This window comes from Dufourea novaeangliae, unplaced genomic scaffold, assembly GCF_001272555.1.
Source record: "Dufourea novaeangliae isolate 0120121106 unplaced genomic scaffold, ASM127255v1 scaffold1, whole genome shotgun sequence".
In the NCBI taxonomy this organism is placed as follows: Eukaryota; Metazoa; Arthropoda; class Insecta; order Hymenoptera; family Halictidae; genus Dufourea; species Dufourea novaeangliae.
The window spans coordinates 764,815-787,141 of record NW_015373885.1 but is presented as its reverse complement, the minus strand read 5'-3'; the positions used below and the strand labels follow the sequence as shown (position 1 = coordinate 787,141).

Below are 22,327 nucleotides of genomic sequence, written 5' to 3'. Positions count from 1 at the left end.
TTCCATTTCATTTTATTTTAGTTTACACTAAATTAAGCATAAATTACGTCATATCTCATTTTTTTTTTAAAAAAGGACTTACACCACTTTCAAAATAAACGGTCAATGACGTAATTTATGCTTAATTTAGTGTAAACTAAAATAAAATGAAATGGAATTGGAAAATGGACTTGCACCACTTTCAAAATAAACGGTCCATATCTTTGATGGCATAATACCGGTATCAAAATCATACCGGTTTAAGTCCCTGCCTTCAACTACGCTACTTTTTCCCCTAACGGAGTTTGCATGTCCGTGAACATACCTTTCCGCGCGGTCGAAACCGTCTTATTTGAAGACGTCCTTAAAAGAGAATCGGTACGATCCGATTGTTCCAAGAGCTCGAACATCGGTAGTTTTCGATCGATCGCGTCACCACGCCAGGCAATAATCCGCTTTGTCGCTTCACCACCATTCCGGTAGAGCAGCGCGCGCGCTTTCGTGCCGGGGCGAAGACTAAACGAGCGATTTCCCGCTGTTCGTAGAAAAGCCCGACGAAAGGAGAAGGATGCGGGGACCACAGAGGATCCGAAATTGTACCTCGAGGAGGCGGCCCTCGAAAGGCAACTGCCCGAGCTGGACCTGAGGATGTTGGTCGACCTGCCGCCCGGCTTGGACTACAACGAGTGGCTGGCCTCTCATACCCTCGCACTATTCGATCACATCAACCTCGTTTACGGAACGATATCAGAGTTCTGTACCATGACGGGCTGTCCCGACATGACCGGTCCCGGTTTAAGGTACGTCGTCGCGTACGAAAAACATTGTTCCTGGGCAGTGGCGGACTGGAACAAGGGTGTCAGCTTGCGTGATGGCGATTAGGGCCCCTTAACCCCTTACCTTACGATTTTTTTGACGACCGTAATTTCAAGCATTACATTATCGTTAATAATTTCCCAGATACTAAAGGAATTTTATTCTTAGGACAAGTGTATCATCTACTTTAAATTTTAAATATTAATACTAATGAAACAGAATTTTACTTCGACTCAAAGAATATTATACACGTTTATTAAATCCAGTTTGAAATCGTCGTCACGTGTCTGACATGTTATTAGGCAAAGGGTTAACACTAGAACTGACAAACAAGTCAAAATGACTTGTCAGTACACTCCTGTAACGACGATTAAAATGTTATACCAATACATTTTCTAAGATCTTTGGAACTTTTATTACGATATGAAAGTGAAGAAATTAGTTTATTTATAAGTTTGTAAATTTTCAACAGTTTGCCATGTTTAGCGATCGATCAAATTAGACATGTTTTTATTGTTGGTAGTTCGAGTGTGAAACATTCGACAATATGTTGGAAATGGTAATTTTAGTTGCATACAGTAAGAATATGGAACTTCTATTTCATTTTGAAATTATTAACACTAGAACTACCGACGATAAACGCATGTTTGCTTCGATCGGTGGATAAACGTGGAAAACTTTTGAAAATTTAGAAATTTAGAAATTAACTAATTTCTTCACTTTTATATCGTAATAAAAGGTGCACAAGATCTGAGAAAATGTATTGTCATGACATTTTAATCGTCGTTGTAAGAGTGTAATGACATGTCATTTTGACTTGCTTGGTAGTTCTAGTGTTAAGGGTTATTACTAGACTGCGGATTTTATGCATTTATAGTTCATAGTAAATTTTCTATTTTTGTCTGAACCCAGTAAAGTACTTAATAGTTTCAAAATGAAATAGAAGTTCCATATTCTTACTGTATGCAACTAAAATTTACGCTTTATTACTATTTTATAGAAAAAATATAATATTAAAATTGTAAGTGGGCCCCCTTTGTCTCCTGGCAACCAGTATTTTTAGGCCCAGTCCGCCACTGGTTTTGTGTTCCCCTATAACCCTTTGCGGACGTAGCTAAACGAAGCTGAACGTCTTACTGACAAGGAGTGTATGTTAGGTGTCCGCCTCCGATTGCTTTGGTTTTCGGATATGTTTTAGAGGACCGAAAAATAAGAGATACGTATTTTTTTATAGCGGCCCGTTTTCATATTTAGGGGGTGAAACCACCCCTCAAAGTTTCGACTCGGAAGTACTATCTCGAAAACCAGTGGAGATACAGGAAAACTTTCAATTGGTGGTTTTCATGGTTTTTTATGTACAATAAACTGGTGTTAAAAAATTGTCAAAAATACAATTTGTTTATAACAAAAAAATTTGTTATAACTTTATTTTACAACTTATTGAAATTTGCGTAATGACATAAAATGACGAGCACTTAATTCCAAATCCATTGGTATATTTATTTCTGAAATTGCCTCCTTAGTCTCGCAGTTTTTTTATTATTTATATCCTGTGCGCACGCCCGCTCTTTAAGCTTCCGATTGCCTCGGTTTTCGGAGAATATATTAATAAAAATTAAATAATGGTCAATTTATAAAAGTCAATTTCGATTTCTCAAAAAATTTGATATAATTTTTATGAATCTTTTTGTTTGCAAAAGCAACTTTTATTTGCGAACGTGATGTCTTGTGTCATTCGTATTTGTTGTTTTTTCAACGAACGTATGCAGCGGCACAAGAATAACTCTGGTGACGTTATTTTTCTGAAAAACATGTTTCGCAGACTTTCAAAAATAAATATACCAATGGATTTGGAATTAAGTGCTCGTTATTTTATGTCATTACGCAAATTTCAATAAGTTGTAAAATAAAGTTATAACAAATTTTTTTGTTATAAACAAATTGTATTTTTGACAATTTGTTAACACCAGTTTATTGTACATAAAAAACCATGAAAACCACCAATTGAAAGTTTTCATGTATCTCCTCTGGTTTTCGAGATAGTACTTCCGGGTCGAAACTTTGAGGGGTGGTTTCACCCCCTAAATATGAAAACGGGCCGCTATAAAAAAATACGTACCTCTTATTTTTCGGTCCTCTAAAACATATCCGAAAACCAAAGCAATCGGAGGCGGACACCTAACATACACTCCTTGTGAGTCTGGTCCGCTACCACGGTAGCGATAGAAGTGCATTCATTGAATTTATGAAAAAGTATTCGTAATTTTTGTATTTCTGCCGAAAGTGAGAAGCTAAGAAACTCGACATGGAGACATAAGATCATAGGGGAGAGGCATGCCAAGTCCATTTCTGTTATTTTTTGATTTCGTATTGGTGTCTGATTCTTATTTTGTGAAAGAAGAACAAACTTGTCTAGTTTAAGGATATAAGCCTTTTAAAAATAAATGTACAAAGAAGTAACATGACAAATCCAAGTGAAACAAGAGTTATCGTGCTTCTTACCTGTGGTCTTCGTATATGAACATATAAACAATGTGTATACGCAAATGCAGTAGCTGCAATGAACACATATATATATATATATATATAAACTCATCGTCCACAAAGGGTTAGCAAGTTTTGGCCGAGTCTACTGTACCTCCATTAGTCCACGAAAAGTGAGAAGGAGCAAGAAAGAATGGACTTGAAACGATTAAAGACCATTCTTCGAACGACTTTCTCCTCTCTTGCTTTCAGTCTTTTTACCTTGTTACTTCCTTTTGACCGACATTACCCGGTCGAGTAAATTCGCCTTTTTCTGCCCGTTTCAGAACGTATCTGTGGTTCGACGAGAAGGGGAAGAAGACGAGAGTGGCAGCGCCACAATATATAGATTACGTTATGACTTTTACACAACGCACCGTTAGCGACGAAACTATATTTCCTACGAAATATGGTAAGTGGGAGTTCAGGGAATCGAATTCGTCGATAACAGAGGATGAAACGGGGATAGCGTAGTTTCGCTGGGTACGAAACGTGTTGCGGATGTGGGGGGTTCGAGGCAGAGAACCGGTGGTTTTCGTTCACTTAGACGCTTTGCACGGTGGCAAGGTCTTGTTATTGATCGGAATGATATTTTAACAAGGCAAAACACGGGCCGAATGAGTTACAGAAACTTTTAGGCGCAACGGGTGTTACTATGTGTCCGATTAATTTGGTCGGCTTTCCTTGATGTTACAGCAAATGAATTTCCTAGCTCGTTCGAATCGATAGTGCGTAAGATCCTGCGGCTACTGTACCACGTGGTGGCACACATTTACCACTGCCACTTCAGAGAGGTAGCACTATTGGGGTTGCACGCTCACCTCAATTGTGTGTTCGCCCACCTCACGCTCCTTAATCAACGCTTCAACCTTATCGATCCCAAGGAAACGGAGATCTTAGGGGACTTAGAGGCTGCCCTCTTGGGTAAGCTTTACCTGTCGATGATCAATATTACACTTACGTAACGCCCACCGTGGCCGCGGGGACGACGTTGTTACCGTAACCGGGGGGACTGCAACGGTTTTTAAGTGGAAACTTTATATGTATACAGGGTGTAACAACAATCTTGTCCGACCCGGAAATGGGATACTCGGGGGGTGAATTGGAACAAGTTTTTCATCTGGCAAACTCGCGCTCTGATTGGTCGGGGTTTTTCGTTAATATCTCTGTAACGAAGCCTCAGATTAGATTGTTGCTAAGGAAAAACTTGTCCCAATTCACCCCCCGAGTACCCCATTTCCGGGTCGGACAACATTTTTGTTAGACCCTGTATACAGCGACGCGACTGATACCGACAACCCGTTAAAATCACGCGCGGTTACATAAATGGACGACGGCGATGACGCACGGCCGAGATAATGGCCGAGGAACACAACTATACGTTGACTTTTTCGTTTAACCTTTTGAACGTCAAAGGACACATGTCTTGTATATTTCTTCTCGATTTTCGGGGTAATAAGAGTAACGATGGAATTATTGTTTTTTCGTGTTTTTTTGTTTAGACGTTGATTGCAAAGATATCGTTCGTAGAAGACGTTTAAATGGGTTTGTAAACAGAACGAGAGACGAATAAGACGTGGGTAGTGTTTAATTGTGAGATTCAAAGATGGCCACGGCGATCCATTTATTTCGAGTTACACTTCAGCTTTCGAAACAATCGTATATTTAATTATATCACCGTCGGTTACTAACGGTGATTTTGTCGTTGCAGGCGACTCGACATCGTCATCTGCGCCTTCGCAAACATTGCCCATCCAGGAGACTCCGACCACAGCTACCTAGATCGCGATGCACAGAAAAGAGCCAGAGGTTGCAGTTCCTGAGACTAGGTGACGATAGGCGTTTGTTTTCCTCCTTTTTTCTTTTCTCTCTATTCTTCTTTCTTTGTTTTTCTTCTTTTTTTTTTTTTCAAAAAGAGAAAGAAAAAAAGCATAGAATAAATTGCGAGCAACAGAGTTTAATGATGATAAAAAAAACAACTACACGCAGGTGGAGCGAAACGCGCAGTTCTGTAAAAACCAGTAGTACCTGTACATAGCGAAGTGTGAACAACTACAATGATGTAATTAGGTTCCTCCGTTTGTTGTTTGTGAGATTGTACATAATTTATTAAACAGTAAGATATACGAAAGAGACGAAGGATGATTATTGATTATTATTGACAAAGTTAGTTGCTATAAGAAATAATTTGTTCTGTAAAAAAAAAAAAACAAAAAAAAAACAACCATAATGAAACGAGACAAAGCGAATGGAAACGATAATAATATTGTAAAGTTAAAGTAATACCAAATATATACCTGGTGTTAAGGCTTGTGTTATATTCGTTCCGACAACCGCATCGAGGGTACCATTACCTGATTTAATTCTTTCTAGACCTAGAACAGGCCCCTGTCCAACATGTGGCCCGCTGGTTAAAATCGAGGGGAATGACTCCCCTCCATATCCACAAGAAGCCGGACGAGACAGAGGCATGAAAGCGTGTGCGCATGCTCGTAACTGTCCCCACTTCCGACGTTCCCAAAATCCTTACCTGCACGTACCTTTTGCCTCCCGATCGCAACGCAGTGCAAGCGACTAGTGGGGAATGGACCGTGGGACTGAATGATGGTGGTGACCGCGGGCCACATGTTGGACAGGCCTGACCCAAAATATCATTGTTTGAAGCGTTCAGCGTTATTTATCACCGGCCATCGACGAAACAGGACACACGAAGCCGTCGCTGGCAGGGAGAATACAACAAGGTATATCAAATTAATAATCATTACCACGAACATATAGCATGTATTTATATAAATTATAATTTACGTTATTTCTTTGTTTTATCCTACAAGTGTTCCCAGCGAGAGATTTTAGATTCCTCTTGCCTCAGTCCATCCATTTGCTTATCAAAATTCAGCTGAAATCAGCAGAACGAAGAGTCCATCACAGACCTAGCTTGCGGAGTTTTTTTCTACTTTGCTGTAAGGTATAAATAGACAATCAGAGTAGATAAACAAATTAAAACAACGTTCTTTTAATAGACGAAAATGAAATGTGTTACGGTAAATCTTGTTCTTGTCACACAAGAATGTTCATCTGTCAAGTGCAAGCAACTGGAGAGCCAGTACTCTGTTTCACTTCTACGACTCTGATCGCTGCACACAAATTTGCGATCTCCCTTAAAAATAAGCCAATCGCCTCGGCGATTGGTTCACAGAGGTCCTTAAACGAGGTCGCGATATTGTACAGTAATATTAACAGCGGTTGTATGATGGCGTTGAACACGATCGACAGACAGGGTTTTACGAAATAGTCCGCAAACATTTGCAGAACGCCCACCGTGAGCGGTCTGATGATGCTGTAAAGTACAAAGCGAATGAACTGGAGAATGAACGCCGTGACGAAGGCGGTGCCGATGTGAATAGTCCCGAATATTTCAGCCCAGAACCGTGTCGCCGCCTGATCAGTCTTCTCCGCGCATTTCTCTGTCGCTAAAATCGGTGGCATATCCGTTGTCCTGTAATAACTATGACAAAGAAACAATCAGAAAATTATAAAATGATTTACATACATAGAAACCGCTTGTTTGAGGCTTCTGTATTTAGAAGAGCCACAGTTAAAAACATATTTGTTTTATAATAAAAGCAGGGTAACGCGTTTAAATTTTTAAATTTAATTGTTAACTATTTTTGTTAACATGCAATGGGTATTGTGTTCAAGTTGCAATGACAAAGAATTGTACTCAAACATGTGGTTGTACCTACGCAGAGTTTCCATGATCAAAATAATAGATTTCGATCTTCTCCACTCTTTCTACTTTCTCAATTTTTTGCTTTTCTTCGATTTTTGCTGGTTTGGTTGTTTTAGGAACGTCACTTTTCCTTTTGTTCGGTATACCTTCCGATATTTCACAACACATATAGGGCTAAATAAAAATTGCACAGTTACAGATTGTTAATTGTCTACAAACTTTTTGAATAAAAAAAAGGAATGTATTAGCTTCTGCATAATACCTCAGCATAATGAGAACACGTTGCTTCTTGAAATCTAACTTTGTATGTTTTATCATTCCTATCTACATATTTTTTCTGTGGGAATTTCCATTTGAAGGGACACCAAAGAGGCTTCGAGCTAGTATCTGAAACAGAATTAGAAAGAATCTGGTGAACATTGAACAGAAACCATTCTTACAATGGAATTTGTAAGGCTTGAATAATTACCTGTTTTGTATTTCAATGGTAAAGTATAAGCCCTACAAGAAAATAGATATTGATAGATTAATACAGAATTATGAAAAATTCAAATGATTGCATTACATGTTACTAGCATGGCATGAACATGGTATAGTGGATTGTATTTTTTTCGACTGTTGGTCACTCGGTGGTTCTTTTTTATGGGTTTGTTCTACTGCATTTATTCTTCCGTACTGCTCTGGTGGAACTCCGTGGTTTCCAGTTGAATATAACTCGTAACATTTACACTCTTTAATTCAACAAGCATATTTAATTTGCATTTGCTATTAAATTCTGGTCTACAAACAATTATGTTCCCGGAGACTATGTTACCCTCTCTCTTTATAGGTTCGGAATGAGATTCTTTGGCACTAGAGTCGATTGCACAGCTATCCGACAGCAAGGACGATAAGTTGGAAGCTTCTGTTGCATCAGCACAAGGATAATCATCCGCGGAGGGCATGGTAAACACATTTCTTGAAAACAAACTGAACAGAACTAAAATTAAAATAACACGAATAACAACAGAACTGAACTGTCAAGTTAACAGCAACATGAATGACTCCATTCACATGTTTGCATTCATATGTTGCACTCAAAGACTCAAAGTAGTACTAATCGTGTAACGACTGCACGGAGTTAAGAACTTCTTACAAAAGAGGTTTATTAAAATATAATTAACGATGGTATTTAAAGTGATACGACACAACAATTAATAAAAAGTAACAATTTCGGTATTTTTTTTTTCTTTTTTTATTTATAGTTTATAACACATAGTTGTTTTGTTTTAATTCCGCAATTATTTACCAGAATCTTTTTAGACCTCCAATACTTCGTTCTCATAAATCTTGTCAAATCGTGAAACGTAGTTCGAAGTCAAAAGCAATTAACATTTTACATCGACTCGATCAGAAGTAGAATTAGTTTAAGCCTAATACAACTGGATACAGGCAACGGCTACAGACTGATCTACGTATCGTTTGCAAATAGATTTTTTTACGATACTCGAATGCGTAACAAGTCACAAAATATTGTTTTTACAATTACATTTACTTTTTCGTTTCAGCGTAAAATCTTTAGCCGTGATCTAAAATACTGGAGCTTGTGTGTTTGTTTTTAGTTTAGCGTGTCCTTTGCAAATAAATGAAATATTTAGAGATGTGAATTATAAAAATTTGTTCTGTGTTGTATATTTGTCCATTTGTTACATGTAAGTTTTCGCAGTATGTTAAAATGTATCCTTTAATCTCTGATTTTCATATTCGTTGATATTGCATACCATCACGGAATAACTTCTTCGGTTTCTCATTCTCTTACCGGATAAGAATAAACTATCTACTGTAAACTGTCGGGTGTATCCCGTCGCTCGTAAACAAAATCGAAATATCAAATTACCTTTAATATTGATCGGACTAGAACGAACATATGCATAAACACATTAAAACCATACTTAAACAAACTCATTCATTCGACGAGTGATCATGTTAGTCCGGTACAAATCAATTACCCTTAATTTATGCTTGTATTTATAATATTTATACACGTGTTCCTTGCAATAATTCTGAGAAATGGAGTATTCGTTTTTTTTCTTTTTTTAATATCATCGATTCGCTATCCCCTTAAACCCTAAGTGTACGCCTCAACGTTTTGTACAAACGCCTCTTTTGTAACATTCTATAATGTACAACTGGTGAAAAACTAAGAACTCATTCATAGTTAAATAACCATCGGTAAACAAACGATCAGATGTTAATTGTCTTCTTTACACAAGTGCATTACAAAATCCTGAGGCTTATTCAAACCAATTAGAATGAATGTGTACCTGACTATTTACACCATTACATAATGAAACTGAGAATTATCTGTACATAAAATGTAATCATTCTCGCGTGTTCAAACTAGATTGATACCAATAAAATTATATAATACAATCGATAAAATAATACAATCACTATCTTATAATTGTTATCACGAAGATATTCTCAAGCCAGATCAAACGAACAAGTTGGTTGCCGTTTGTATGTTTGTTTTCTGGAAACTATTGAGAATTCAGGTATCATATATATATGTATGTATATAAAAACTTAAAATACACCTGACGTTTTTGATCGATTCGCATAATGCATCTTAGGGAGATTTGTGGTTAAGGTAACAATAAGATGTTTAGGCACCTATTCGAAATGCGACGTTAAAAATATACGCACTCGGTTGATGTAAATTTTTTAGTAATAATAATTAGTACTAAAATCTCACGCAACCATCGACAGAAAATTCCCTCTAAGAGGAATATTTTGTTTAATTCTGCATAAAATCATTTCTTTAGTACCACGTGAACCAATTCTGTTAAGGATGCAATCAATTATTCGATTCTACATTTTCCTGCGACGATTGTGCGCACACCACAACTTTCACAGCTATTATATTTAATAACGCTAGAGACTGGAATTGACGTTTCAATGATTTTCGGTAGTTTAAATCAGAAAGGAACATACATCTTTAACAACGTGGTAACACCTAAGATAATAAAAGAACAAACTTGTAATTACAAATGGGAGTACACTTTTGGAATGTAGAAGAACATTCAACTCGATTCAATTATTCCCCTATTGTGTACACTTATCGTCGCTCGCATAATATCCGCCGTACAAAAGTTTTCTTCTTCTCGGTTTCAGACCTCTCATTTGTTTCCACATTTTTTCTTGTTAATTACTACATACAATTAATGAGATAGATTCTCGTAGATTTTATAATATTATTTAAACGCGACATCCATTGAAACAGACATTGTGAACAATGTATGCATACTATTTCGTAAATATTTTATATTGCTATCGTTAGGATGTCCTTTTCGTTTGTGTAATGCAATAATGAATTAGATATAACAGCCAACGTTAATCAAATCTTACAAGATTAGAGTGTAAAGTTATGTACGCAGAGGTGGATGTCTTTTGAAGAATACAAGCATGGCACTTAAGTCAGGCAAACTTACTCGAAAGTACAAAAAAAAAACACACAGATTATAGAGCCAACAGTAATATGCAATAGAAATTCTCTATCGTAATCTTATTACACTGCGTTTGATTTTATCTTTTAATTAGAATCCTTAAACGTAGTCTTCCTAAACATACATACTTATATATGCCATACTTCGTATCAGCAATTTCTTCAACAATTTTCTTTACATGGTTCGTTCTTTTTCTTTATTTGTTCTGGACTCTACGTATTTCGTACAGATTTTTAATAAACGCTTTAGCAAAAAGTTATGACGTTATTGCTGTTGATTTCTTTTTGTTTTTCTGTGGATATATTTTTACAGCGCTTAAAAGCTACAAAGTATAAACGACTGTAATAAATAATATCGATAAAAATACGTTATACAATGATTGCGTAGAACTGACTGTCATGGTTTTTTCTTCTTACAAAAGTAGGTACTGTTGTTCGATACGATTAAAATTGTACCTTTCGCGTATAAATTATTTATAAATCGAGCCGGTTTGCCCTCTCGCTCTTTCTCAGGATACACAGTGTTAGAGTAACTAACAAAACGTTTGAAAACAATTGTAAACGTATTCATGTTTAATGATTACGTTACAATTACGTTAATAATACAAATATTTACAATGCAATATGATGTAAACTATTATTGATTCCATTAAAATTGAGTAGATCATACCGATGAATACAAATAGCATAAAAAGAACTTACTCCGTAATATTTTCTAAAAGTAGTCCAAGTACTTGTGCAAAGTGCTCTACTATATGATGTTTGGAAAACAGAAAATACATAAAACGATGGTGACTGTGGTAGAAGGATATGCATACTTACGTTGTAGAACAGTCTTTTGCAATAGATGAATTTAAAAATTCATGATTCATTGACTGTGTACGATATTACTTAGAATACGCAATTGAAATCTGTATATGCAAAAAACCACTACTTTCCGGAACAAAGTCACTTGAAATTTTCGCAGTAACTCACTTGGTAGCCCAGAAGTGTTTCAGGCAAAAATGATATGACACACGTTTTGCTTCTGACGGCTGGTTGAACGCGTCACCCATGACAGTTCTTTGATCGTTTTACTCTATATATACTGGAAGTTGTCTTTCGTAGCGAGCAGCGGCAACTTTTCAATGCTCTGTTTGTGATCGAAACTGTGCAACCAGTCTGAACTGGGCTTTGCTTTCACTCCACAGAAGCTTACGTTGCAAAAATCAGCTGCGTTTTGAAGGGCACCGCGATGGAAGGGATTTCCCTGCTTGAAGTGCGTGTAGCGTCCAGCGTTCATACGTTCATTTGTCGTCATTCCAAGAACCATGATCTGATTTAAAATAAATATAATATATATATAGCTTTTTTTTTAACGCGGTAACAACGCACACAGAGCTATGATGGAAGATAGCACTGCAGGCATCTCTAAATCATATATTCTTCTTTTGTTCCACCACCCTTTTTCAAATCTCTGCAAGGCATCTGAACATACTATTAGATGCTAATAGATAGTAATAACAAATATAGCTAAATTCCCTATCTCACTTTACTTAGCAGAATTATGTCTATACATGCCATGTATGTATCATGTAACTGAATACGTAATTAATGTAATAGTTAGTCAGGCTATTCAAAGCATGGCTTAAGAATGTAACATTTAGAGGTTAACTTCAAGTGTTAATATCTTGTAAAGTATTAGCTGTTTGCGTCCAAAAGGAGTATGGACGCGTTCATCTCGATAAGTACAAAGTTGAAAAAGGTCGTTAAAAAGCGGGAGCAACATACGGGGGTGGTCCCCTTATTAGAGATGCTTACAGTACTGTTCCCTAGGATAACAATATATTCCTTGGTCTGTTTGCATTGGACTTCAATCAAAGAAACTTATTATACCTGATAACACTGACACGCGAGCAGTGTGCCAACCCAGAAGAAATGCAAAGACGTGTTCGCTGCCACCCACATCACCCAAGCGTCGCAAGTAGCTGCCGCGACAAGATAGTTGTCCGCGCTATGACCGTTCGTCAAGTTTGTCCAACATTCAAATTGCCAATACTGTACACCAGCGGATAAAACAACAATACAGAGGCCTAACAATGACGCTAAAAATCCCAGAAAATATTTGTGATTGTGCGCACCTGAAAGCAGTGTTCAGAAAAGGAAGAGTTATTAAAAAATATTTCACGATATGATTATACTGTTTGAAGTGATTCAGACGATTAGATTGGCTAGAATTCAAAGACGTTATTCAAGCCATAATGCGTAACTGTGTATGTTACGGGGCATTACGAAACTATCTTTTAACGATAACTTATTTTCCCATTGGCTTACCAATGCAATTATTGACCCACGGACAATGATGATCGAAACGTGCTACGCATCGATCGCACGTTGAACAATGCTTGGATCTCATGGGCCTTCTGACCAAGCAACTGCTGCAAAATGACCGTGGTTCGAAACCACCCGATTCCGCTAACTCTATAATTGTCTAAAGGAATGGAACGCAAAACTGTATTCTTTTCTGTACTATGGATTCACGAAGATTAGTCGTTTAACGTTCAAATGTTTACATTTAACTTATCCTCGTGCGTCGCTGTAATTACACCCGGATCACCCCTCCAAGACTGTAAAAAACATATCCATAACGGCACTGATCCGCCTACTAGTAGTAACCACAAGTACCATGCAGCGTGTACGCCTAACCAGAATACCCATGTAACGTATATCCACATCTGCAACAAACCGTAGTGTTTATAAATAATACGTCATTTCTATAAACCTTGAAACAATAAACATTCACCATATAGATAGCGCTAAAAGTATTTCTATTTTTTTTTTCGATATTATCAATTCAAACGTCTTGAGTTTCCGAGTGTGCGTTATCTAAGACGTGCGTCTGGTGACAAGGTATTTTGTTATCTAAGATACATGAAAGTTGATGCCTGATACAATTCAATAACTTCTACCAATAAAATTCGTAACATTATTTCATTCTAGTATTCCATATGAAATTAATTAAACACTAGTAAACAATAAAATTTGAATTCTATATTACTTCGAATCACGTACAAAGACTCACCTTTGTAGCCAAGTAAATTGACATTGGTACAATATGGAACAATCGTTCGTCAAAGACAAAATGATTAGCTAAATACAATGCTATATAAAGACTGACAAAGACACCTAATTTTATTAGATAATCCAATCCACTTTGTAGAATCATTCCGATTACATAGAAAACTATAAACGGCGTGCTGACCATACAGTACCAGCGCATTCTCTGAAAGAAGAAACATCAACGGTTGGAAAACATAGAATCAATGCAATTATGTTTACCGTACAATGAATGAATAGACTGTACAAAAAAAAGAGACATACCTTATCTCTACACCATGTTCTTGCTCTGCCCTGTTTTTCACGAATTTCCTGGCTTATTTTGTGCCCTAACCAGGCAGCTCCAATATGACGGCCGAGCAACGTCATTGGTGTCTCGACTCGCAAATTCGGCACATCCAAGGACGCACCATTGTGAACTAACGTAGATATTGCTGTGCTGTTCTCAGCTATGATAGCCCAATGCAAAGCCGTGTTTCCATGCAAATTATCTGCGAGTGAATGAGACGCTCCTAAAGTTAACAACAAGCGCGTTGGATCTAAACTGTAAAAGGGAAAACTTCAAAGTAACCAATACAGTATGGATTCTAAAGAAGGACGACAGTTAAAAGTATACGATCCTATCGCTTTGTCGCATGTACCTATTCACTTTGTAGGCGCTCCACATTAGGGGTGTCATCGCGCTCCTGTCTGGCATATTAGGATTCACTCCCTTCGCGACTAGATAAGCAACAATCGATGTGTGACCGAATTGCGCTGCTAAATGAATACAAGAGAACCCTTCTGAATCTCTAAGAGTAGGATCTGCACCTGCTCTCATTAATATCACAACTGTAGACAAATGACCCTGCCTGGAAGTGAAAAATGTTTATTGTAAATTGCAAACATTTATGTTCATAAACTCGTAAGATACAATGAAATTTAAAATTCACCTTGTGGCCCAATGCAATGGCGTGGAAGCAAGCTCACCACCGATGGCATCAACAACTGCTCCTTTCGCAATAAGGTATTTAACAATATCTTTTCGATTGTTTATGGCAGCCCAATGTAACAACGTTACAGTCTCTGAATCTGGCTGATTTACATCGGCACCACCTTCCACCAGCTCAGTTACCCGATCTAGTGCTCCATACTACGAAAAAGATTTTCATTAATAAAATTAAGAAGCAGTTTATTAGATGTATACCATAAATATTTTCTTACCTGTGTCGCTCTAACAATGTCAAAGGAGCTGCAATCCTGTGCTGGGGGTCTGACAAGTTCTTGATGATGATTACTAGGATCATCAGGCTCGCCAGTGCCTTCACCTTGGCAAGCCACTTGCATCTTTAATGCGTACATGTTGAATTTGTTGATTTAATTTCAGAATAACGTCATAGATTGAATGAAGAATTCTATATGCAGATGAATTCTTTGAAACTGCTTAATATTGTTGAGATATTACTGAAAGAATAATAAAAATAGTCATGTTACCAAAATGTATAAAGAATTGTTAGTTTTTCTGTATGTTCTATGAGAAAATTATTTAAATATAATTATATCATGAAACAAACGAAAAACTTTAACTTTCGAACTATGTCTACATTAGATTTAGAATGTAACTTGCATTCACTTTGAGCGTTTACGACTTAAAATGACTGTTTGAAAAATATTATTTCAAAGAATAATACCGCTCTCGAGTTATAACAGTGGCATAGGAGATTCGTAGCGTGTAGTCGTCGACATTATTCCCCGCAATCGTGTTCCCGTCCGTCGATTAATATCGCTCAATTTAACCGGCAATAATCAATCAGTCGTTTGTATTCAGTAAGTATAACTGGGTTGTAAATACGATGTATACTACCGAGAGCACACTGAGCATACTGACAATCGATTTGATATTCGCGTCAGGGAGTAATGATAAACGTACCGATGAACGTTACTCTCCGATTCTCGAAAATTCACAATCGGTGGTGCATTTTACAAAGATCACTGATTCGTGGATCCTATAGTATACGATCACGCGATAGAGGGTACAACGTACAACCCTTTCTTTAACCACAATTAAAAAACGACATGGCCTCGAAGCGTTAGAATGCCAATAAATGATTCTGCGATAATATTTTCAGTTATTCTACACTTCAGAAAATTATCACCTGATCGTAAATACATTAAAATCAGTTGACAACGTGTATCATATCTTACCTGGAAAGAAATGACAGCGTTGATAATGCCCATACATAATACGACAGCGGCGTGGTGCTCCCCTCGAATTGGTCGTAAGGGGTTAGATTTAAAGGACAAACAGTCGACGGGGGTGGGGTACATAGTATAGAATCCGGACAAGGGTTGACGTTTTCCTCAGCTATGGAAATATAACAGCCCTCCTGCGAGTATTCGCTTTTAGTCGGTGCAGGGGTAACAGCGTTCTCTTCTTATTTTGAAATTAACGTGTTACTCTTGAATTAAACAGAATTATTGAACACGCACTGCGTACCACACTTACGCACGAAATGCTGTTCGCATCAACGTGCACATTATGCTTTCTCGATTTTAGCGAACAATTTCTTATTGACCAAACGGCTTCGTAAGCCGCCCGATCGGTATCCGATACTAAATACTCATCGAACGAACGTGATATAGCGACTGTGTCGACACGCTTTTAAATCTGTCAATAGAGGGCTATGAAACGACGTCATATTCTCGCAAGTTCTTCTTTGTACGCTAGAGAATTTTTACTGGACGCATTTAATCATTCACAGTGTTTCTGCACTAGCAGCACAAATTGGTAAACAGAATTCTGTGGTGTCATCTGTAGCAAATTCGTCAAGCTACTAGCCAATTAGTACCATGTTCTTTTCATCCGATAGCGCTGTCAGGCAATTCTTCTTTCATTTTGGATCTCAAGAAATTGGTATTGAAATCTTTTTCGCGCCTTTATTGTCCGATATATGCCGATATACTTGTTGTATTTGTAATCGAATTGTTGTCGTTTCTTGTGTTTGACAGTGATAATTTGATAAGGCAGAATGAACAAGAAACCATTAACAGCCCCTCCTGCTGCGAAAAAAGCAAAATACCGGTAAGCTTTTGTAGCATTTTTTCATAACTATGCTTTAACCTTATTTTATGAAAGTTTGAATTTGATTCTTTCATTAATTAAGAACGAAATACTTCAGCTAGAGATGTGTTTACTAACATTTAATAATTATATGAACAAATCAAATTGCATTCTTATACTTGCACCTTTAATATCATAAGATAAAACACTGTTGGTTGAAGTGTCCTGATCTCTTTCAATCTTTAATTTTTTTTAACAACGGTGTCTTTATCAGTAAATTAATGTATTTGCGATTTATAATTTGAACCAATAGGGATGACGATGAAGATGAAGATTATCCCGGTTCATTTGAAACCGAATTGGCTAATATGGATGAGATGGATGATCAGTTTGGAGATGTGTCACACATCATTGAAGAGGTATAACTTTATTAAACTTGTATCACTTTATTAAAATGATGATTTTATGAATTGCCTCAATAATTCAATTAATAGACATTACATATATACATCTTTAAGTAAAACAATCTATTACTGACTAGTATTTTATTATTTTAGCCAGCTGCGGTACAATTAAATAATAAACCAAAAGCAGTGAGTTAATGTCAATGACAGAACATAATTGTTCCAATGTATGTTTAAATAACACATTGCAATCATTGATCATCAACTTTGCAATAGTTTTCACAATGTTCACCCATTAATTTTATCAAATATGCATTTTTTTTTTAGATAGATTGTCATTTAATGGCTTATGTATGATCATATAGCTGGCTTTTTCATGTATTATATATTTGCTATATTACATTCATACTGCAATACATTATGTTTGTAACTGCACTCAATCTTATTTTCAAAATGGTTTTAAAAAATCACCTTTTAACTCCATGAAAACATATTCCTATTTACTTGTAAGAAAACTAATCTTGTATAAATATCTTAATTAGTTACATTACTTTTAACAGGGTCCTGAACAAGAAAATACATCCGCAAAATGGAGTAGACCTCCACCACCAGAGTTAAATCCACAGAAGGATTCCTTAATTTTCCAACAGATAGAAATTGATCATTATTCGGGTAAGCAAATTTCATCAGATGTGCATAACTTGCATATAGACACTAATTAACACCAATGCAAAATTATTCATTTAAGGTGCCCCACTGGTTGGAATGCCGGGCAGCAGAATAGCTCCAGTACAAATAATGAGAATGTATGGTGTTACAGAACAGGGAAACTCTGTTTGTTGCCACGTTCATGGATTTTGTCCATATTTGTATGTTTCTGCACCACACAATTTTACAGAACAGCATTGCAGACCTTTTAAGGTACACAATTGTACATTTATTGCATTCCATAAAGTTTAATAAGATCTTTCTTCTATTTGTAAATTAGTTCATAAAGTCTAGTACAGTAATATGTATATGTAAATCACTCATTTCGCTCTCATCTACTCTGTAGAATGCATTAGACAAAGCCATACTGAAAGATATGAGATCGAATCCAGAGAATATTCAAGAAGCTATCCTAGCTGTTGAACGATTGTACAAACAAAACATGTATGGCTATACAGGTAACGAGAAATCGCTGTTTTTAAAAATCACAGTGGCTGTGCCAAAATTAATAGCGGCTTGTAAAAGGTTACTCGAAAAGGAAGTGATTTATCCCGAATTTAATCACACGTATACTGCCTTTGAAAGCAACATTGATTTTGATATTAGGTGTGTAAAATTAGTTACACGTGTAATTCTGCTTACATTCACAAAGTCATTCCCTTTTTAATGTACTCTTTTGTTTAAGGTTTATGGTGGATACATCTGTAGTAGGATGTTCTTGGATCGAGTTACCACCGAAAAGTTGGAAATTGCGTGGCCATCAAGGTCACAGTTTGCCACAAACAACAAGATGCCAGTTGGAAGTTGATGTTGCATGGGATGCTTTTATTGCCCATACACCGGAAGGGGAATGGTCTAAAATTGCTCCGTTCAGAATACTTAGTTTCGACATTGAATGCGCTGGACGTAAAGGTAATATTATCGTTACCCTCTCCATTTCCTTTCAGATATATTTCCTTTCGTGTTACGTGCAAAATTTCATTCTCAGGTATCTTTCCTGAACCAAATCATGATCCTGTTATACAAATCGCTAACATGGTGATAAGACAAGGAGAACCAGAACCTTTTCTACGAAACATTTTCACGCTTGATACTTGTGCACCTATTGTTGGTAGTCAAGTGTTAAGTTTCGAAAAAGAGAGCAAAATGTTAGAGGTACGAATGATGTTTATTATAATGTTAGATACATTAATACAAATCAATAATATTTTATTTTCTCTAGAAATGGGCTGACTTCGTGAGACAGTTAGATCCTGATATTTTCACCGGATACAACATAAACAATTTCGATTTTCCGTATCTGATTAATCGTGCTCAGCATCTGAATGTGAAGAACTTTAATTTCCTCGGTCGAATAAAGAACATAAAGTCAGTAATTAAGGTTCATGTACTTCAGAGCAAGCAGATGGGTAAACGTGAAAATAAATCTGTTAATTTTGAAGGAAGAGTTCCTTTTGATTTATTATTGGTAAAAGAAATGGCATTTGTTTATTCAAAACACTGGTGCATAATAATACAGTAAAATTTTATTTATATACAGGTGCTGGTCAGAGATTATAAATTACGATCTTACACGTTGAACGCTGTTTCTTATCACTTTCTACAAGAACAGAAGGAAGATGTTCATCATAGTATTATCACAGATCTGCAGAACGGTGACGCACAGACTCGTCGGAGACTTGCCGTTTATTGTCTGAAAGATGCATACTTACCACTGAGATTACTAGAAAAATTAATGTGTATTATCATTTACATGGAAATGGCAAGAGTTACGGGTGTTTCTATCTATAGTTTATTAACCAGAGGGCAGCAGATAAAAATAGTCTCTCAACTACTGAGAAAGGTCTGTAACAATAAGTAATTTTCTTTGTAATCGACAATGGAAATGTTTACGTCGTTATTACGGTCATATGATTTCAGACCAAAGAAAAAGATTATTTGATACCAGTTCATCATGGGCAAGGTAGCGACGAACAGTATGAAGGTGCCACCGTCATCGAACCGAAGCGTGGCTACTACAACGACCCCATAGCTACTTTGGATTTCAGTTCCCTGTATCCTAGTATAATCATGGCGCACAATTTGTGTTACACAACTTTGTTAAGTCATGAGAAGCAAGTGAAATACAAAGTCGATGATGACGACATAACTAAAACTCCCGCTAACTCTACGTTCATCAAAGCAAATGTCCGAAAGGGAATACTTCCTGAAATTTTGGAGAATCTTTTGACAGCCAGAAAGAAAGCAAAGGCTGAACTGAAAAATGAGACTGATCAATTGAAACAGAAAGTGCTGGATGGTAGGCAGTATGCTTTGAAAGTATCAGCCAATTCTGTTTATGGTTTCACAGGTGCACAGATGGGAAAGTTACCGTGTTTGGAAATATCGGCTGTAAGTTTCTATAATAATACAGAGTGTAACAAAAATGAGTAGTCCCCGGTATAAATTATCTTCGGTATCGAAATTACTTTATTAATGAATATTTAAAAAAATGTTACAGAGTGTCACTGCCTATGGACGTGTCATGATAGAGCGAACAAAGCAGGAGGTAGAACAACAATATTGTGTTTCAAATGGGTACAAAAACGACGCTGTGGTTATATATGGAGATACTGATTCTGTAATGGTTAAGTTCGGTGTAAAAACAATCGAGGAGGCTATGGAGCTTGGAAGAGAGGCGGCAGAGTATGTAACGTCCAAGTTCCTGAAGCCGATAAAGTTAGAATTTGAGAAAGTCTATTTTCCGTACTTATTGATTAACAAAAAACGATACGCTGGACTGTATTTCACACGGCCCGATAAATACGATAAAATGGACTGCAAGGGTCTTGAAACGGTAAGGCGGGATAACTGTCCTTTAGTAGCAAACATGATGAACACCTGTTTGCAAAAATTACTCATCGATAGGTAATTGAATATCTATATAGAATCTTTCATATTACGTGGGCATAATATAAGAAATGAATAAGGCATCTGAAATTCATATGAAAATTATTTTTTAATAGGAACCCTCAAGATGCGGTAAATTATGCAAAACAAATTATAAGTGATCTCCTATGTAATCGTATCGATATATCTCAGTTAGTTGTCACAAAGGAATTAACTAAAACCGATTACGCGGCCAAACAGGCGCACGTTGAATTGGCCGCGAAAATGAAAAAGAGAGATGCAGGAACCGCGCCGAAACTTGGCGACAGAGTTCCATATGTATTCACGACCGCTGGTAAAGGAACTCCAGCTTATCAGAAAGCAGAGGATCCGATCTATGTCCTAGAAAATAATATTCCTATAGACACTAATTATTATTTACAAAACCAATTGTCCAAACCTCTTGTACGTATTTTTGAACCAATTCTTGGCGACAAGGCGGAGTCGCTTCTCCTGAGAGGAGATCATACGCGAACTAAGTCAGTGGCCACATCTAGAGTTGGTGCGATGGCTGCTTTTACGCGCAAGAAGGATGTGTGCTTGGGTTGTAAAGCTGTTTTAACGCCAGAAAGGGAGAAAATGGCGTTATGTAAATATTGTGAGCCTAAAGAAGCAGAATTCTTTCAGACGGAATTATATCTTGGTAGAAAGTTAGAAGAAAAATTCTGTAGATTATGGACTGAATGTCAAAGATGTCAGGGGAGTCTTCATCAAGAAGTATTGTGCACAAGGTTCGTTGAACGACGGGATTATATTAAACAAATACAAATCACGTACACCGAATACATTTTCCATTAATTCGTCTACTTTTTTCAGTCGTGACTGTCCGATATTTTATATGAGAAAGAAAGTACAAATGGAATTAGATACCCAAATGAAACGCGTCGAGAGATTTGGAATACCAGAGTGGTAAAATCGAGAGTACCAGGAGACGTATTGTATAGATATATTTATAGGTGTTATGTTCGTGTATATCGTCATTATTTAAAATACATATTTTATACATTCGTATTTGCCTTTGAAAAATATAGCCTGCAATTCTCTACTTTATTACATCTTAATGTGATAAACACACATGAATTGGTGACAATAAATGTCGTAAGAAGCAATGTTTCCACAAAATCTTTAATCAGTTTGCAAGTTTATGTACAAATTACGAGTAGAAAATTGATGCACATACACAGGAATGTTTTCTATTCTAAATATACTTTTTTAACTAATTAAAATGACTGGTCAAAATACAATTCATGTTTGGAACATTTATTATGAAATAGTACCTGTATTTACTTTAAATACATAAATTATCAAACCTTTGATACACTATTCAATAATTGCAACTGAATAGTGTACTTAAATATTATTTATTATTATTTGGTATGTAAACTGAAGTGTTTAAATAATTGTGGCTTGAACAAAAATTAACAACATATTCAAATGAATGCGACTTAAAGTAGTAATCTCATTTTTGTGAGGCGGTATTTGATTAATTTTTAACTTCAGTATAATGAATTCGTAATTATTATTCAGGATATTGTACTTTCATTGTAAATCATGTTTTCTTATTTTCGTATGGTGTCTTCTTTTATAAAAACGATTTTTTTTACATTTCAGAGTCTTAT

The 22,327-nt window shown here is 36.5% G+C and overlaps 4 protein-coding genes across 5 annotated transcripts in view; 2 read left to right on the top strand and 2 right to left on the bottom strand.

The window, feature by feature from the left end:
• Positions 1–5,569, top strand: part of LOC107193876 (MOB kinase activator-like 2) — a 71,013-nt gene extending 65,444 nt beyond the window's left edge. For both annotated transcript variants that reach the window (XM_015583419.1, XM_015583411.1), the window contains exons 2-5: positions 525–779; positions 3,606–3,730; positions 4,015–4,242; positions 5,030–5,569. In XM_015583419.1, the coding sequence (XP_015438905.1) occupies positions 525–779; positions 3,606–3,730; positions 4,015–4,242; positions 5,030–5,100 (679 nt within the window). In that variant the 3' untranslated portion in view covers positions 5,101–5,569. The remainder of the gene's footprint in view (positions 1–524; positions 780–3,605; positions 3,731–4,014; positions 4,243–5,029) is intronic.
• Positions 5,570–6,396: 827 nt separating this feature from the next.
• LOC107193816 lies at positions 6,397–7,216 on the bottom strand. The gene is made up of 2 exons (XM_015583330.1): positions 7,062–7,216; positions 6,397–6,823 (listed from the first exon to the last, which is right to left on the bottom strand). Exons 1-2 carry the CDS (start codon positions 7,214–7,216, stop codon positions 6,397–6,399), a joined length of 582 nt encoding a protein of 193 aa, XP_015438816.1.
• A 4,117-nt stretch (positions 7,217–11,333) lies between these two features.
• Positions 11,334–15,841, bottom strand: LOC107193615 (palmitoyltransferase ZDHHC17). Its single transcript, XM_015583100.1, has 10 exons — positions 15,813–15,841; positions 14,832–15,071; positions 14,561–14,760; positions 14,270–14,479; positions 13,893–14,172; positions 13,594–13,794; positions 13,085–13,246; positions 12,846–13,002; positions 12,408–12,652; positions 11,334–11,847 (listed from the first exon to the last, which is right to left on the bottom strand). Exons 2-10 carry the CDS (start codon positions 14,967–14,969, stop codon positions 11,611–11,613), a joined length of 1,830 nt encoding a protein of 609 aa, XP_015438586.1. The 5' UTR covers positions 14,970–15,071; positions 15,813–15,841; the 3' UTR covers positions 11,334–11,610.
• Positions 15,842–16,615: 774 nt separating this feature from the next.
• On the top strand, positions 16,616–21,633 carry LOC107193387 (DNA polymerase delta catalytic subunit). The gene is made up of 13 exons (XM_015582830.1): positions 16,616–16,689; positions 16,982–17,087; positions 17,633–17,744; positions 17,821–17,993; positions 18,127–18,386; positions 18,466–18,692; positions 18,769–18,935; positions 19,003–19,248; positions 19,321–19,623; positions 19,701–20,171; positions 20,281–20,687; positions 20,786–21,439; positions 21,525–21,633. The coding sequence occupies exons 1-13, from the start codon at positions 16,637–16,639 to the stop codon at positions 21,619–21,621; spliced, it is 3,276 nt and encodes a 1,091-aa protein (XP_015438316.1). The 5' UTR covers positions 16,616–16,636; the 3' UTR covers positions 21,622–21,633.
• Positions 21,634–22,327: the final 694 nt, after the last annotated feature.

What these genes read in the sequence shown, in the direction of transcription:
- LOC107193816 (XM_015583330.1), bottom strand. Translation starts at nt 7,216, where the DNA reads ATGTGTTGTGAAATATCGGAAGGTATACCGAACAAAAGGAAAAGTGAC. An exon ending in TTTGATCATGGAAACTCTGC is followed by an intron (nt 6,824 to 7,061) that starts GTAGGTACAACC and finishes TCTTTGTCATAG; the next exon opens with TTATTACAGGACAACGGATA.
- LOC107193615 (XM_015583100.1), bottom strand. Translation starts at nt 14,969, where the DNA reads ATGTACGCATTAAAGATGCAAGTGGCTTGCCAAGGTGAAGGCACTGGC. An exon ending in CCATTGCATTGGGCCACAAG is followed by an intron (nt 14,480 to 14,560) that starts GTGAATTTTAAA and finishes TTTCACTTCCAG; the next exon opens with GCAGGGTCATTTGTCTACAG. An exon ending in CAATTTACTTGGCTACAAAG is followed by an intron (nt 13,247 to 13,593) that starts GTGAGTCTTTGT and finishes GGTTTGTTGCAG; the next exon opens with ATGTGGATATACGTTACATG.
- LOC107193387 (XM_015582830.1), top strand. Translation starts at nt 16,637, where the DNA reads ATGAACAAGAAACCATTAACAGCCCCTCCTGCTGCGAAAAAAGCAAAA. An exon ending in TGAATGCGCTGGACGTAAAG is followed by an intron (nt 18,693 to 18,768) that starts GTAATATTATCG and finishes TTTCATTCTCAG; the next exon opens with GTATCTTTCCTGAACCAAAT. An exon ending in TCTCTCAACTACTGAGAAAG is followed by an intron (nt 19,624 to 19,700) that starts GTCTGTAACAAT and finishes ATATGATTTCAG; the next exon opens with ACCAAAGAAAAAGATTATTT.